The 17,201-nt window shown below is 41.4% G+C and overlaps 1 protein-coding gene across 1 annotated transcript; it reads right to left on the bottom strand.

Moving 5' to 3' along the window:
* Positions 1-8,136: 8,136 nt before the first annotated feature.
* LOC309563235 (interferon-induced protein with tetratricopeptide repeats 5-like) lies at positions 8,137-16,844 on the bottom strand. The gene is made up of 2 exons (XM_082267621.1): positions 16,771-16,844; positions 8,137-9,600 (listed from the first exon to the last, which is right to left on the bottom strand). The coding sequence occupies exons 1-2, from the start codon at positions 16,773-16,775 to the stop codon at positions 8,187-8,189; spliced, it is 1,419 nt and encodes a 472-aa protein (XP_082123747.1). The 5' UTR covers positions 16,776-16,844; the 3' UTR covers positions 8,137-8,186.
* Positions 16,845-17,201: the final 357 nt, after the last annotated feature.

Below are 17,201 nucleotides of genomic sequence, written 5' to 3'. Positions count from 1 at the left end.
GCAAACATGGCTTTACATAATACACAGGGCGAGGCTGCCACCTGGTGGAATCTGCCTGCACCTGCAGCCGACTGATCGCTGGACAGATTAGTGACGAATCAAATGAGAAAATAAAATACACAAATAATCTTTATCATTTATTAATTCTATCTAATTTATTTAGCATTTATTAATCACTTCAGCTCTGGAAGGGCTTCATGACCAGGCCATTTTTTGCGATGTGGCGCTGTTAATTTACCTGAAAAATGCGCGGTCGTACGACGCTGTACCCAAATAAAATTGATGTCCTTTTCCCCACAAATAGAGCTTTCTTTTGGTGGTATCTGATCATCTCGCATTTTTTTTTTTTTTTGCGTTGTAAAAAAAAAAAAAAAAAAAAACAATATTTATAACAATAAAGGGATTTTAGAAAACGATTCTTTACAATATGAGGCATTTTTTCCACACATGTCCTGGGATTGCCCTTAAAAATTACCCCGGGCGTACCGATGCCGGTTTAAGTCCTTTTTAACTTCTCTGGAGAGTGGCCAGGGCAGGAGGAATTAGTAAAGAGGAACAGGGTCCGGACCCCTGCTGTATGGGAGCGATCCCTATTATCGACCTGCCATTCACCCCTGTTGGGGGAACTAGCTCTGGTAAGCGCGGGATCTACTGAAAGGGGAGCACCCGATTCCTCACCTACACACCCACTCCGTGTCACCTCAAAAAAGAGCACCTTATCAATTTGTGGACTTTGCACTTATATATATTACTTGGGACTCTCTGCACGTCATATATATTTATATATATATATTTTTTGTATTTTTTCTGAATTTTTATAGCATTCAGAATTTTAAATTTTTCAATATTCTTTTCTGGCTACATTGCACCTATTTCACATATTTATTCATATATTCATCACTTGGCACTTTATTGCACATGATTTTATGTTTTAATGTATATGATATGTACTGCTGATTCATGCTTTATGTGACATCAATTTAAAGTGACTTGATACCTATATATATATATATATTGCACAGGCCACCTATCTCTCCCTTTATCCCACACCAGTGCGAGTTCAGTCTGTATACCAGACATGGTTACAGAGCATTGAGTAGTAACCTCCGACACTTTATTCCACACACCTTTTTGATACATCCCTTTACAGGCAGCGCCAATCACTTCCCCTCTTTTCTATATATCTACCGTATAACCCTTTTAAGGGCTATATCTTGAAATGGGCTGCAGCCAATTTTTCACTTCTTATCCTAAGCGCGGATTCCCCCTTGTTCTTTGCTGGAAACCAGAAAGTAATCGAAGAAATGTAAAAAAAGTTTAAAACAAGTAAATATGATATACTTTCCTATCTATATACTAATGCTAGCAGCATAAGGACTAAAACTAGTCAATGTTGATTGAGAGAGGGAAGTTCCACTTTAATTTAGGCTGATTAGAGTAAACTAAGGGTTTAACCACTCGCCTACTGGGCACTTTTCCCTCTTTCCTGCCCAGGCCAATTTTCAGCTTTCAGCACTGTCACACTTGACAATTGCGCGATCATGCAAAACTGTACCCAAACTATATTTTTATATTTTGTTTAAAACAGTTAGGGCTTTCTTTTGGTGGTATTTAATCACCACTGGGTTTTAAATTTTTTGCTAAACAAACAAAAAGACAGACATTTTGAAAAAAAAAAGTTTTTTTTAGTTAGTTTTAGATTTTGTAAATACGTCATTTTTCTCCTTCACTGATGTGCGCTGATGAGGCTGCACTGATGAGGAGGCACTGATAGTTAGCACTGATGAGCACTTAAGGGGGGCACTATTAGGCACTTATAGCTGCAATGGTGGGCACTGATAGGCAGCAAAGATAAGCAGCATTGATAGGCAGTACTGATGGGCACTGACAGGCAGCACTGAATGGCTGCACTGGTGGGCACTGATGGCAACGATTGGGGGCTGCACTGATAATCAGGGCACTAATGATCAGTGCCCTGATTATCAGTGTAGATGTCCCCTGTGTGGATTGCCACTTGCTGGCTCTCCTCTCCTCGTGCGCTGTCAAATCCTGTTTACACTGTGATCAGCTGTGATTGGACACAACTGGTCACATGGTATAGAGCTGCTGTGATTGGTGCACAAGAAGGAAAGTTGCTAAAAGTGACATAATTTGCAGATTGAAGTGTATTCCGCTAAAAATCCACATCAGACCCTTAATCTGAGCATGCAGCCCCCCCCCCCCCTTCTCTTTATGAACCATACTAAGCTACATGGGGTGGGGGAGTGCCTTGCCATGTTAAGAAAGACAAGGGCCTCTTACAAACAACCTTGGCTGGTGGTTATTGGAGGGGTCGGTAGCCAGGGGGTTACCAGAATATGAAAAGCTCATATTCATTAAAAAAAAATGTGGCCAATAAAGAAACCTTAACATTTGACAAGTTATTTATAATAAAACTAAAAGCTCAAAATAATCTCCTACGATGGACCTGGGACATACGACTCCTAATGCTACCACTAGTGGAATGATAGCTTGTGGAGCTGTCAACAGCTATACATGGGAACGGGTGAAGATAGCAGTGACATTACTGACCAATATGACTATGGCCATATCTCATCAATGTCATTGGTCAAATATGGCTATTGACCATATTTGAGCAGTGATGTCACTGCTATCACCAACCATTTGCCTATGTGGTGGGATTTCTGAAGATGTCAGTGGTTCCTAGGGAGGCCATGGGTGCGAGCACCCATTGCTTCCTTAGGAACCAGTGATAGTGGGAAGCTGATATATAGAAGCAGAAGAAATACTTTTTCTATATATATAATGCTCAGCTTTCACTGAACAAGGGGTTAGATGGGCAAAAGAATTGGACATCCATCAAACTGAACTATCCACTCATTCTTTCTTCTCACCTCTGAACCCGTCACCCACCACTGCTCACCTCAGCACCCCTCCTCTACCACTGCACCTCCACTGCAGTAACCAGCAATGAGGCTTAGACTAGGAAAACATTGCAGGCTATTGTGGCCTCAAGAACTAGGACACCTTAGCTGTGGCCAGTATGTATGCAGTGTGAGATTTCAAAAAAATGCTGACTGAATGCACATTTTCTGCATCCAGGGTCTGTTGGAGGCTCTTTTGGATGTAACTGCTGAGATTAGCATCTAATGTGAGCTGCTACATACTGTAAGAGATTTTTAGTAACGTGAAAGAGTGATCGATCTCCCACAATCGCACAATAGAGCATAGCAGAAACATAGCAATAGAGCATAGCAGAAACAAGTGATCAACCGTCACTCTTCTCCTTTGTAGGCTTGGAAAGGGTTAGGAGATGAATTGCTCAACAAATACCAGTGTGAAAAAACAGGCAAATTGGATACGAATGTTCTTCAGTCTTAATGAACATTTAAGATTGACATAGCTCAGATCAAGATGAGAATATTCAATATAGGTACCGACGTCCCAATAATCATGTATATAAGAAAAAGGGAAGGGAGGGGCTGGCTGGGAGGTACCGTCATAGACAAATGGTATGGATAAACACAAACATATATAAAATGTCAAAAGTTTGGTGGATAGACCATACAAAAACAGGAAGTTATAAAATTGTCCATATACACAGGGACAGTATGAACAAACAGTTACACAATGAGTTAGTATATCAACAATGACAATAGTTTGTACATCAACTACAGGAGATGGGGCAGGTGTCAATATAGCCCTAAACTGACCAACATTGGCCAGACATACACACAGTAGTTGGGATGCTCAATGCCCTTTGCCCGACATGTTTCGCGAGTTAACGCTTCTTCAGGGGCAGAAATAGGGACATACATTGGCATTTTATATATGTTTGTGCTTATCCATACTATTTGTCTATGATGGTACCTTTTAAAGTTCACCCAGCCCCTCCCTTCCCTTTTTCTTCTTTTCTTAATGAACATTTGTTGAGCGATTAATTTTCCAACCCTTTCCAAACCTAAAAAGGAGAAGAGTGACGGTTGATCACTTGTTTCTGCTATGCTCTATTGTGCGATTGTTGGAGATCGATCACTCGTTCATGTTACTGAAAATCTCTTACAGTATGTAGCATCTTACATTAGATGCTAATGTAAGACAAAAATTGTTCTGATGAGATGTTACAAGCAGGACTGAGCTTCCAAAATCTCCCATGTAGCCCTAGGGTTAAGAGTGGGAACACTAGCTATGGAAACTGTACCCTGAAAACCAAAATGAGCTCCATTACTTCAGGGCCTTCTTAGATGTGCTAGCAAAGAATGATGCACACATATGGGGTGACATTGCCCATAGATGAAGCTTTATTGTATGTTCTTGTGTAATTTGTGCAATTAACCACTTGAGCTCCAGAAGGTTTTACCACCTTCATGACCAGGCCATTTTTTGCTATTTAGTACTGCGCTACTTTAAAGTGGTTGTTAACCCATTTTAACTACTTTACATAATCCTTACTGTACCCTGATTCCTAATGCTCCTGTTTCTGTGTTTTATAAAAAAAAAAAATGCCGCCTTTACTGTATTTCAGAGCGGCTTCCGGCGATCACGAGGCCGGCCGGTTCTCTCCTCCCCCGTCTGACAGGTGCAGGGGGGCGGGGCCAAGATTCCCTCGCTGACGACTTGCAGGGCGAGAGGAGAGAGCGCCGGCCTTTTCAACATGATCCCTGGGAGCCGTTCTAAAATATGGTAAAAGCAGCATTTTTTTTTTTTTATAAAACACAGAGACAGAAGCACTTGTAAATCAGAGAACAGAGAGGATTATAGAGAAAAATTAAAAAGTTTTAATAGCAGCAGGAGGGGAGGGGGCGGGCACTGACACAGGAGCAGACAGGCTGGGAGAGGACACAGGAGACAGAGAGCAGGGCTGCGGATGACGGAGGCACGTAAACTGACCACTGTGTCAGGGCTCAGCAGCCATGATGCACCGTGGTCAGTTTACAGAGGGGAGGGTAGAAACTGTCAGGATCAGCCAGGTTTTTTTAGGTGATAGAATGGGCCAAAGCACACAGAACAAGCAATGTGCTGCATAACATGCTTTAAGGGAACTAGATTTTTTTTTATTTTTGGGGTAACAAATGCTTTAACTGGTAATTGTGCTGTCATGCAACGCTTTACCCAAATTACATTTATATCATTTAAAACAAATAGAGCTTTCTTTTGGTTGTATTTGATCACCACTGAATTGTTTATTTTTTATTATATAAAGAAAAAAGGCCAAAAATTTTGAAATAAAAACAATATTTTTTACTTTCTGCTATAAAACATATTCAATTAAATTGTTTAAAATAAAAAAAAAATGATTTTCTTGATAAATTAAAAAAAAGAAAACAAATAAAATAATCCAATAAGTGTATATTTATTAGCATGTGTGAAAGCTATAGCATCTACAAACCATAATCTATACTGGAATTTTTTATTTTTTTTAGTAGCAATGGCAGTGATCCACGACTTATAGTTGGACTTTGATAGTGTGATGGGAAATTTGACACTAACTGACACCGGGTGGAAGCTGACTGACACTGACATCACAAGTGACGCTAATACAGCAATCAATGATAATACTGTACTAATTACACTGGTTGGGATGTGTTTAACATCTCAGGGTATTTAAGGGGTTAAGTGTGTGTCTAATAAGTATTTATGTGTATTAGGTGCTATTTTTTGCTTAAAATTTATTTTTTCCTTCTTTCTGCACGCCCTGTACACAGAAGAGGCCAATAACGTACAGGTACGTCGCTGTGCTTGTAGGAGTCGCCTGTCCACAGTACAATGCGGGTGGGCGGTCTTAAAGAGTTCAAAGTTCAAAGGGGGGAAAAAAAGAAGAAAACAGATATTGAAAAAATAATTTTATTTTACAATATACATATACAATAATACAGATATAAAGAGATATGATACATTCTTTTTTTTTTTTATTAATTGAAATAATGTAAAGTATGTATAATATAGTTTATCCGCTCTTTTAAATGTAGTGTATTTAGCAGAATTATTCTGTATTTTGCAGTGTAAGGCTGGCCATACATTATACAATTTTCTGTACAATTTTCTTTAGATTTACCTTCAACTATTTAATACAAAGGCCTGCCTTATAGGATACAATTGAAAGTGTTGTTTTGTTTTGACCTCATATTATATAGTTTTTGGTAAATCTAACAGAAAATTGTACAAGGAAATTGAACATGTATGGCCAGCCTAAGGCCTCTTTCACACAGGTGTTCCGTATGTTCGTATATCACCCCATCCGTTTGCGGGTGATATACTGACATAATGCATGTCAATGGGATTGCGGATGTCAGCGGATGACCATCCGCTGACATCCGATTTGCGTCCTTTCAGTTCTGTTCCGTTTTTTGGAACGGAGCAGAACCCTGTTTTTCATCCATTTAAAAAACGAAAAGGACGCAAAATCGGATGTCAGCGGTGTCATCCGCTGACATCCGCAATCCCATAGACATACATTATGTCCGCATATCATCCGCAAATGGATGGGATGATATGCGGACATACAGACTGGATGACACAAGTGTCATCCGTGTCCGTAAAAAAAAAAAAGAAAAGTCCCGGAGCGGATCGAAATATGGTCCGCTCCATGTGAAAGAGACCTAAATTCTTTTCATATGTGCTTACATACACTGTGCAAGGTTAGATATGTGTCCTTTTTTTAAGTCCAAAATGTAACAGCATACATGTGTTTGATAAGCAATAGGACTGTGTAAGCAAACTATATTTCTAGGTATTTCTCTGAATAACAATGAAATAAAATATCATGTTAACATTATGCAATCACAAGAAAGACAAAAATGTTCACAGAAAAAAAAATGTGGTATGCTGTGTTAACATAAAAGTAATAAAAAAGTAACAAGCAATTAAATCTACATACTGCACGACTTGCCCTGGTAAGGAAGGTGTGAAATAGCCCCAGTCATGAAGAGTTAAAGCAGAGCATCCAAAAGGGGAAGATCCGCTTGTTCGCACCCTCCCCCCCTCCACTACCACATTTGGCACTTTTTTGGCGGTTACCCGCTCCCACTTCCGGGGAAAATCGCCGAACAGCAATCTACGACATTTCTGGCCCCTCCTCCTTCCCCCTGCTGCCTTCTGGGACACACACACACACACAGGTCCCAGAAGATGGTGGGAGCATTCAGAAATCGTGACTCGCGCATGTGCAGTAGGAAACTGCCTGAAGGCTTCACTGCTGGTTTTCCCTACTTACAATGCTGGCGCCTGCACCCAAAGTTGATTGACGAATTGACTCGGGGTGCCAACATTGTAGAATCCCTGGACAGGTAAGTGTCCTCATAATAAAAGTCAGCAGCTACAGTATTTGTAACTGCAGACTTAATTTTTATTTTTATTTCATATAAAGCCTGGAGCTCCTTGTTAAGCTGGCCAGCTTTTAGATCATCAGTTACACTCCATTAGGACCTGACTGTGCGTGTGACAATTTATTGTGTACCAAGAAAAGAGGAGTGGGGGGTCATCTGCCTAGGGCGCTGTGTTTTTACGTGGGAGGGATGCAGTTTGACCATCACTCACTCACTCACTCACTCACATTATTGTTATGATCTAAACTACTAAAGTCTAACCCAGGGCCGGTGCCCAACAAGCAGTAAGGGACAGGGAACCTTGTAGATTGGCAGCAGTGTGATGACTCATGACAGTCATGCAGATTCATTCCAGTGTCTCATCACTGATGAGACACTGGAATGAATCTGCATGACTGTCAGGTAGAGTGATCTCCGCCTGACAGTAGAAGTATAGTCCTGGCTTGCATGTATGATCTGCACATTTTTTGATAGCTTCCAGATCAACCTGGGAGCCTAAACATAGGTAATACTGTTATGGTATTTTTTATAAATTATTATAATATTAATTAAGACATTCAGTGATGGCCGGTGCCCTATATTTTTCTCAGTATTGGTTTTAATTGTAAAAATATATTAGTCTGCCGCCTTCCAACATTATGGTCATTGTTTCCTTTCCATAAAGGCAGGCCTGTTTGAAATGCTAATATACACTTTATTGGATTAAAAAGCTGAAATAAATATGAGCATCCAATCTGTCCATGTAAGTAACATTGCCATGTAATTTATAGAGCAAAGTTCTTCTGTTGTTTACTTTAGCTGTTCAGACCTTTCAGATCAGCTTTGACTGATCTGAGTGTTGAATTTTCAATATGCAATTTGCTATTCCTCATTCTCTGAATTATGTTCAAAAGGTGCATCATTCATGGCAAATTTTGGTAAAACATCTTGTTCATGAATGAAGTCTAGAAAATCAATTCCGGTGTCATCAAACTGATTTATGGTGAGAATTTCTTTAGCAAGACTCTTGGACTGGTTTAAAGCAAACTCTCTGAATATTGTGGGGCGTTTTATTGTTAAGACTTCTTTGTAATGCTTTATTGCTTCACTTCGACAGTTCGTTTTATATTGCTCATACTGTGCCCAATTCAGATGAAGGTCCTGTTTCTCCTCTTGTGTGAGGTTGCCCATTTTCAGAACTCGATGGAATGTTTCATCTGCTTTCTGGTATTGCTTTGCTCTCCCATACATGCAGGCCAGGGCTATATGAGCTGTTACAAATGTTGGTTTGTGCTCAGTAGCCTTTTCCAAATGAAATATTGCACTGGAGACTGCATCAGCAATTTCCTCCGTATAGAACCTGGTGCATTGAAAATGTAACTTTGCTTTTCGAGCAGAGTTCTTTAAGTCGGTCATCCTTTTTTTGTAGCATTGAGCCAGTTGGTGATGAAGATGGCTTGAAGTAGGATTTAACCGTGTTGCTTCATTAAGGACCAAAATGGCTTCATCAATCATTTTTGCTCTCCTGTAAAATTTTGCAACATAACGAAGCAAATATGGAAATTCTGGCGTCCCTCGCAGAGCGTCTTCTATGAATCTTAGGCCTTCTTTGGAATCATTCAAATCTTGGTATTTCAAACCCAGAAGGACCTTTACAACTGTATCTTTTGGGTTTATATGTGCAGCTCGTTTCAAAAGTGGAAAAGATTCATCCAGTGGTTTCTTCAGGCAGTTGTAGCCTTCAAGTTTGAACACAGCAATAGCATAGCTAGAATTAAGCTCTGGGTTTTCTGGATCCAAGTCTAGAGCTTTCGTAAAGCAATCCTTGGCCCTTTCACTATGTCTTCCATGGAAGGTGAGTAGACAAAAACCCTTCTCACTGTACATCTCAAAAAGAACATTCTGTTTTGGTGGGGACTCAAGCTGTTCCGTGATTTCCCGAACCTTTTTAAGATATTTATAAACTTTTATAATCTGATTTCTATGGTAGAATATCCAGGCATAGTTGGCATAGATTATGATCCTTTTGGCATTTGTGTTCTGGTTCTCAATCTCTTGGAGTTCTTCCTCAGCTTTGTGTAGATAAGCAGTAGCGTCCTCATAATCCTCACTAAGATAACTGGTGTAGGCCAGGATATTGTATATCCTGTATTTGAAGGAAGCATCCAAAAATGGAATCTGGTCATAAAGCCTGTCTTTTACTTTATCAATGTCAGCTTCCTCATCAAGGAGGTTCCATGTGAAATGACACTGTAGCTTTGTTAAACGGCTCTTCAGGGACTTCTTTAATACGTCACTACAAAGAAACACAAATATGAAAGCTTACTAGACATACACATGACATTGATCATTATAGTTTAAATAAAAAATAAAAATAAAAGTATAAAAACAGAGAACACCTAGGGGGCCTTGTAGTTTGGAATATAGATTAAGAGTCGGTTCACACTAGCGCGACTTGTCAGGCGACTTGTCAGCCTGACAAGTCACGCTCCCTCGCGGTCCATTGACCGCTACAGGACCCGTTCTAATAGGAGCGACACAAGTCGCTCCGACTTAGAAAAAGGGTCCTGTACTACTTCGGGGTGACCTCGGAGCGACTTGCATAGACTTCCATTATGTGAAGTCCCTGCAAGTCGCTCCGAAGTCGTGGTGCATGGTAATGCACAAGTCGCCCCCGAAGTAGTAAGGAGTCATGTCGTCTCAGTGTGAACCGGCTCTTAGCCTCTAATCCTAAAGCCAGGGTTGTTGTTATTTGTATAATTACAAAAATAGCCTTCTCTTATTTATAACTAACCAAAAGGTTTCTGAATATTAGCCCACAAATAAAGAAAATGGAAATCACTTAAAATACAATGGCTCATCATTATGTTGCCAAAATGTGTTGCCTAGGTCAGTGTTTCTCAATTCCGGTCCTCATGGCACACTAAAAGGCCAGTTTTTAAGTATTACCTTGGGGAGATGCAGACTAGAATACTACAATCGTTGAGGAGCAAATGATACCACCTGTGATATATTTCATTTTTCTTGAAAACCTTGCCTATCAGTGTGCCCTAAAGACCGGAGTTGGGAAACACTGGCCTAGGTTACTGAACCTGCAGTGGATGATCCCTTGAATACTGGCAATATCAGTATCTAGCCACACAGACACTGATAGTTCTAGCTCAGAGCAGATCATCATACCATTAGTTGCAAATGTGTTATCCCCTACCATCCGAAAGACCATGAAAGGCAGCAGTATGTGTGTGACATCTGTCTGAGACCGATAGCCAATTACGACTTCCTTGTTTTTCACTGTACAAGGATTATTTTGATAAAGTTTTGGCAGTTGATAATAAACGAGTGCCTTGCACTGTGTCTCTGTTCATCCAAACCCAGAGTTGCTGGGTCCAAGTGCACACCATCTATTACTCAGCGTACTAGAGAAAGTTCTTCCAGAGTTTCGATAGGAAGATTTTCTGTATAAATGACTGCTAATCACAATTTCTTATATCAGGGACTGTTTATTGAAGTTGGTGCGCTGCTTGTATATATGTTTTCTTATGTTCTGGTGACAATTAGAAAATGGTAGATTTTCCTTTTACTTAAATGTTATTGAAGTTTTAGCAAAAGGAACAGTACACATAGTGCAAATAAAAAGTACAGTCCGATAAACATAATCCCCAAAGTTAGATTTTCCATCACTTTTAGTCTTGGCAACAAGGGTCACCAGGACAAAAAATGAGCATATATCTTTCCAACGGGGACACAGCAATGAAAATCTGACAAGGGTTCTACTGCAATCCTTTACTATTATATTTAAACCCTAATATAAAAATGTTTTGCCTGTATAACATTAAATATTGCAAGCTTAACCCCTATGTTATAACCAAGGTATAATAACCCAAAAAACAGATTATCTGGTAAAATGTGATATTTTTAAGATTTTCATCTGTTAGGCACATGAATATATCCTAAAATATCATTTCACATTATAATTTTTTCTAGGGTAACTTTGCAGCCCTTGTTCTCTCTGGTACCTGCCTTTGCTGCTTCTTCTCAAGTTTCTCTTTAAGAGTGGATTTGGATTAGTGTAATAGATGCCTTGTGTTACTCCTCTTACAGAACAAGTTCATTTAGGTTAACTTATGGAAAAGTGGGCAAAAAAAAAAAAAGCAAAATGTAGTTGCATTACTAATAGCAGCCAATCATTTGTTTTGATTTATGTTCACATTACCTACAATGTAATTGGTTGTTACTGGCATCACCTTTACTTCATTATTTTCCTCTTTTGTTAGAAAGGATTATCATCGGTGTCACAGCAACCAAGGTGAGCTCTAAGCTCTTTAATTTGGAGCTACAAGAACTAACACAAATTTAGGATGGTAAAAAGAAAAAACACACACCCTACAGGAAGAAGGGAGTTAAGAAGATTATAAAAACAAATTAGAGTTCACTAAGGAGTGTATTTATAAAGCCTATTCCCAGTGCAGGGGCCTACAGATTTGCACTGTCATCAAGCCAAGGCTCCAATTCCACCCTACCATTTCTCAAGCACAAGTTCTTAACATTGCTTCCTCTCTAGGCCTGGTCAGGAGTCATAATTACACTTCGCAAGGCCTTGACTAATCAATAGTGCCAGGTTTAGTCGCATAGAATAGAGCCCAGGTGGTGGGTCTGCACACTTGGGGAATCTTCCTGTCCTTTCCCACTCACAGACCCTCTGTCCCTAAACCACCACTCTCCCTTGACCCAAACCAGCTGCTAATTTCACTTTCACTAGTTATTGGCTGTGCTCTGTGCTTCATTGGCACTGAGAACCAGACCAGCATATTGACTGTTATAATTACATTCATGCATACCACCTAACTTTTGAACTTGAGATCGAGGGACACATGAGGCTGATGCAAGCATGCGGCAGCGGCAAAAGGTGGGTGTGGCCATGCCTAATAGTGCGAGGGGCTTAATGGTCATGGTTAAACATAGTGGAAAGGCGGGGGGCTTATTGTTGAGGGTGGAGAGGCAGTGAGGGGTTTATTTGTTTAGGGTGCAGAAGCAGCGAGGGAGATTATTTCTGAAGGTTGAGAGGCAGTGAGGTGGGGGGGTCATATTGTCTAGGGTGGAGAAGCAGGGAGGAAGTTATTTGCTTGGAGTAGAGAGGCAGGGAGGGGAGTTATTTGCTTAGCGTGGAGAGGCAGGGAGAGGGGGTTATTTCGTTTGGAGAGGCAGCGAGGCAGGGTTACTTGCTTAGGGTGGAGAGGGGGGTTATTTGCTTAGGGTGGAGAGGCAGGGAGAGGGGGTTATTTGCTTAGGGTAGAGAAGCAGGGAGAGGGGGTTATTTGCTTAGGGTGGAGAGGCAGGGAGAGGGGGTTATTTGTTTAGGGTAGAGAAGCAGGGAGAGGGGGTTATTTTGTTTGGAGAGGCAGCGAGGCAGGGTTACTTGCTTAGGGTGGAGAGGGGGGTTATTTGCTTAGGGTGGAGAAGCAGGGAGAGGGGGTTATTTAGGTTGGAAGAGCGGGATTATTGTTTAGGGTGGGGAGGCTGGGAGGGGGGTTATTTGTTTAGGGTGGAGAGGCAGAGAGGGGGGTTATTTATTTAGGGTGGAGAAGCAGCGAGGCAGGATTATTGATTAGGATGGAGAGGCGGGGGGGGGGGGTTATTTTGGTTTTAGGGTAGAGAGCCAGTGAGAGAAAATGCAGGAAAGGATTAGGGGTTTGGGAATGCTACAGCTGCCAATCAAAGCTCTGCACCACAACACCCAGCAGACCTGCCCTCCCCCCTCCAAGAAGTTCTGCAGCAGTTGGGACACCTAGGAAAAGTTGTCAGAGGTGGGGGGGGGGGGGAGGGTGAGAGGGGTTGCCTGCCTCAGGGCAGGACACACTTCTCTCCGGGCAGAGCAGTCATCTGGAAGACACTCCTACTGAGTTAGGAGGAGGGGAAGGGCCAGTGCGGGATGGAGTTGGGCCAGTAGAGGGGACGCTGTATGCAGGGAAAATAACCAGTACTGCAGCTGTAGCTCCTGACAGTTGTCATCCTTCTGATGCCATGCAGTAAGCGGGAGCCAGAGTCAAGCAGCAGAGTGGGCACCTGCAAAGCACGTCATTCGTTGCTAGGATGCCGGCAGTCCTAGCAACCAATGACTGAGAAGAGGATTAAAGTGAAGGGGGAGAAGCGAGAGCACAGGCTTGCAGGAAATCCTCACTGGGTGCAATGTGTGACAATACACATTGCATTAATTGAGGATATCCTACTGAATGGAGCCCATTACTGGATTGCCTACCCTCTCCCACGTCCTACATATTTCTTTTGCCAAATGATCATAATGATGGACCATATAGGAGTGTGGGGGTGGGTTAAGCGGCCAAACTCCAAAAACTACCTATGTCAGAGCCTTGCCCTTTCAATGTGGCATTCATATATTATTATTATACAGGATTTATATAGCACCAACAGTTTAGGCAACCCCTTTCAATATAGAAAAAAAAATACTCAAAAGATTGCGCTTAGCCCCAAAAACATGCATTCAGAAACTACTGCAATCAAAAATCTCCTTGAATAATGAGGAAATATTATAAATTTGTGTCTATAAGATGCATTGTTACTGACTATGAAAATGTTCCTAAAAACAAATGTGACAACAATGACATAATCATCATAAGTGAAATATTTAAACCTCTTCACTCCAAATGGCATATGTAGAAAAAACAAAAACAAAAAACAAACTGTGTGACTCTGGCTAAAGGTAAATATTAGTGACATTCTAAAAATGCATTCCTTTGCCCATAGTAACTTTATTAAAGGGTTCCTTTTTTTTTTTCTGCAAATTTCATAGTAATCCGAAAATATCTGGTGATCCTTCCAGTTAGATGGTGTTCCCTCAGCATTCTGACCACAGCAAGCAAGGAAGCAGATCCATGATGCCATGGCCAGTTTGTATCCTAATCAGGGCTATAGGATGCTGTGCCTATGCATGGAGTGCCTGTACTCCTGTAATCAGGCTGACATGCCCTCTTCCCAATCCTGCTTGTTTTGACTGACAGCGACTACTGTACGGACGCATACTCACTAAATCAGAGGTCAGCAAACTGGCATGCGTACCACTGTCACATGGCACCAGGACCTGTCAGGAACCTGCTGTTTTAACTTGCCTCTGTGCTGGAATTCTTTGCATTCCAGCACTGCTCACCACACTTGTGTTCACCCTGTCAGGCAGAGCAATCTTCTGCCAGACACTGAAAGTGGCTGAGGCAGCATTGTGGGAGTGGGTGATGAGGTAAGTCAAACCACTGAACACCAATGTTTTTTTTTTTTTTGCTTTACTGAAATCAAACCTAGGAGTGTTTTTCTGCACCGACACCAATCCTGGTGATATTATGCTGCACTGACACCAGTCCTGGTGGTATTGTGCTGCACTGACACCAATCCTGGTGGTATTATGCTGCACTGACACCAGTACTGGTGGTATTATGCTGCACTGACACCAATCCTGGTGGTATTATGCTGCACTGACACCAGTCCTGGTGGTATTATGCTGCACTGACACCAGTCCTGGTGGTATTATGCTGCACTGACACCAGTACTGGTGGTATTATGCTTCACTGACACCAATACTGGTGGTATTGTGCTGCACTGACACCAATCCTGGTGGTATTATGCTGCACTGACACCAGTCCTGGTGGTATTATGCTGCACTGACACCAGTACTGGTGGTATTATGCTGCACTGACACCAGTACTGGTGGTATTATGCTGCACTGACACCAATACTGGTGGTATTGTGCTGCACTGACACCAATCCTGGTGGTATTATGCTGCACTGACACCAGTACTGGTGGTATTATGCTGCATTGACACCAGTCCTGGTGGTATTATACTGCACTGACACCAGTACTGGTGGTATTGTGCTGCACTGACACCAATACTGGTGGTATTATGCTGCACTGACACCAGTCCTGGTGGTATTATGCTGCACTGACACCAGTCCTGTTGGTATTAATGGTAACTAATGTTAGGGTTTATTGTTGCAGTCACTGGCACTGATGTTGGGGGTTAATATTGCAATCACAGAGTCCTACACTATATTACCAAAAGTATTGGGACACCTGCCTTTAAAGGGACATGCACTTTAATGACATCCCAGTCTTAGTCCATAGGGTTCAATACTGAGTTGGCCTACCCTTTGCAGCTATAACAGCTTCAACTCTTCTGGGAAGGCTGTCCACAAGGTTTAGGAGTTTGTCTATGGTAATGTTTGACCATTTTTCCAGAAGCGCATTTGTGAGATCAGGCACTGATGTGGACAAGAAGGCCTGGCTCGCAGTCTCCGCTCTAATTCAACCCAAAGGTGTTCTATCGGGTTGAGGTTAGGACTCTGTGCAGGCCAGCCAAGTTCCGCCACCCCAAACTTGCTCATCCATGTCTTTATGAACCTTGCTTTGTGCACTGGTGGGCAGTCATGTTGGAATAGGAAGGGGCCATCCCCAAACTTTTTCCACAAAGTTGGAAGCATGAAATTGTCCAAAATGTCTTGGTATGCTGACACCTTAAGAGTTCCCTTCACTGGAACCAAGGGGCCAAGCCCAGCCTGTAAAAAACAGCCCCACACCATAATCCCCCCCCCCTCCACCAAAATGATTTGGACCAATGTACAAAGCAAGGTCCAGAAAGACATGGATGAGCGAGTTTGGGGTGGAGGACCTTGACTGCCCTGCCTCAACCCAATAAAATATCTTTGGGATGGATTAAAGCAGAGACTGTGAGCTGTGCCTTCTCGTCCACATCAGCGATTGACCTCACAAAACGCTCTTCTGGATAAATGGTCAAATATTCCCATAGACACTCCTAAACCTTGTGGACAGCCTTCCCATAAGAGTTGAAGCTGTTATAGTTGCAAAGGGTGGGCCATCTCAATATTGAACCCTACGAACTAAGACTGGGATGTCATTAAAGTTCATGTGTGTGTGTAAAGGCAGGCCTCCCAATACTTTTGAAAATAATTTTGACAATATAGTGAATGTTCAGGGTTAATATTGAAATTACTCATACCAATGTTTCTCTATGTGATTGAGAGTTTGAAGTAGACTTTTCTTTTACAGTCTAACACGCTCAATTTCTTGCAAAAAGTTTTAGAAAACAAGGCACAAAAGATTGCCTACTCTGGTCTAAAGGAACAGCATCAACATAGAACAGAGGAGCTGCTAGTACTACGCCCCCTACCCTTCTCCAGAGCAATGTAAAGAAAATAATAGCGGTCACGTGACTGCGAGATAAAACATTTTAAGGGAATTTTTTGTGAGTAATTTGGCATTTTAGAGCTTTGTTATTGAAATCATGTGTTAACCTGCTTCTTCTGCCTCTGCTTCACATTGCACGTATACTAAATCTGCACTAACTATATTTTGTCTTAAAAAAAATGAATTTCATATTTTTCTCATTTCTCTAGCTGCTGAACACACATGCAGGGATTCAATTTTTTTGTTAAATATAATTACCTCATCTTGAGTTCTGTATGATGTCCTGCTCTGAATGCCTGCGAGCCTCGGATAAGCCTGCAGCCCAGTGTGTATTTATGTGAGCAGAGTCATGTGAGTGTTTTCACTGAAGAACGTGAAAGGAAACTGAACAGAAACTTGAAAACAAAAAGTGCATGCCTTGGGAAATGAAATGGGAAGAGGATCAGTATTTCTTTTATTTACTTAAAAAAATGGGTGTTTGTGTAAAAAAAAAATCTATCAATATCAATCGAATTATTGCTTATGACTTTATTTAACAAACATATCTTGTGCTAATTTGTACATACAGTAACCCAGAGCAACCATTATGATTTATTTTTGCTGAAATTATATTGGAAAAAGGCAGATTCCAATGAATTGCCATGGGTTACTACACTTAAAGAGGTCTATTAAAGCCCCGTACACACGTA

The sequence above is a fragment of the Pelophylax lessonae genome (genome assembly GCF_965119305.1).
Source record: "Pelophylax lessonae genome assembly, chromosome: 9".
In the NCBI taxonomy this organism is placed as follows: Eukaryota; Metazoa; Chordata; class Amphibia; order Anura; family Ranidae; genus Pelophylax; species Pelophylax lessonae.
The sequence above is the reverse complement of the archived record's forward strand: the minus strand, read 5'-3'. Positions and strand labels throughout refer to the sequence as shown.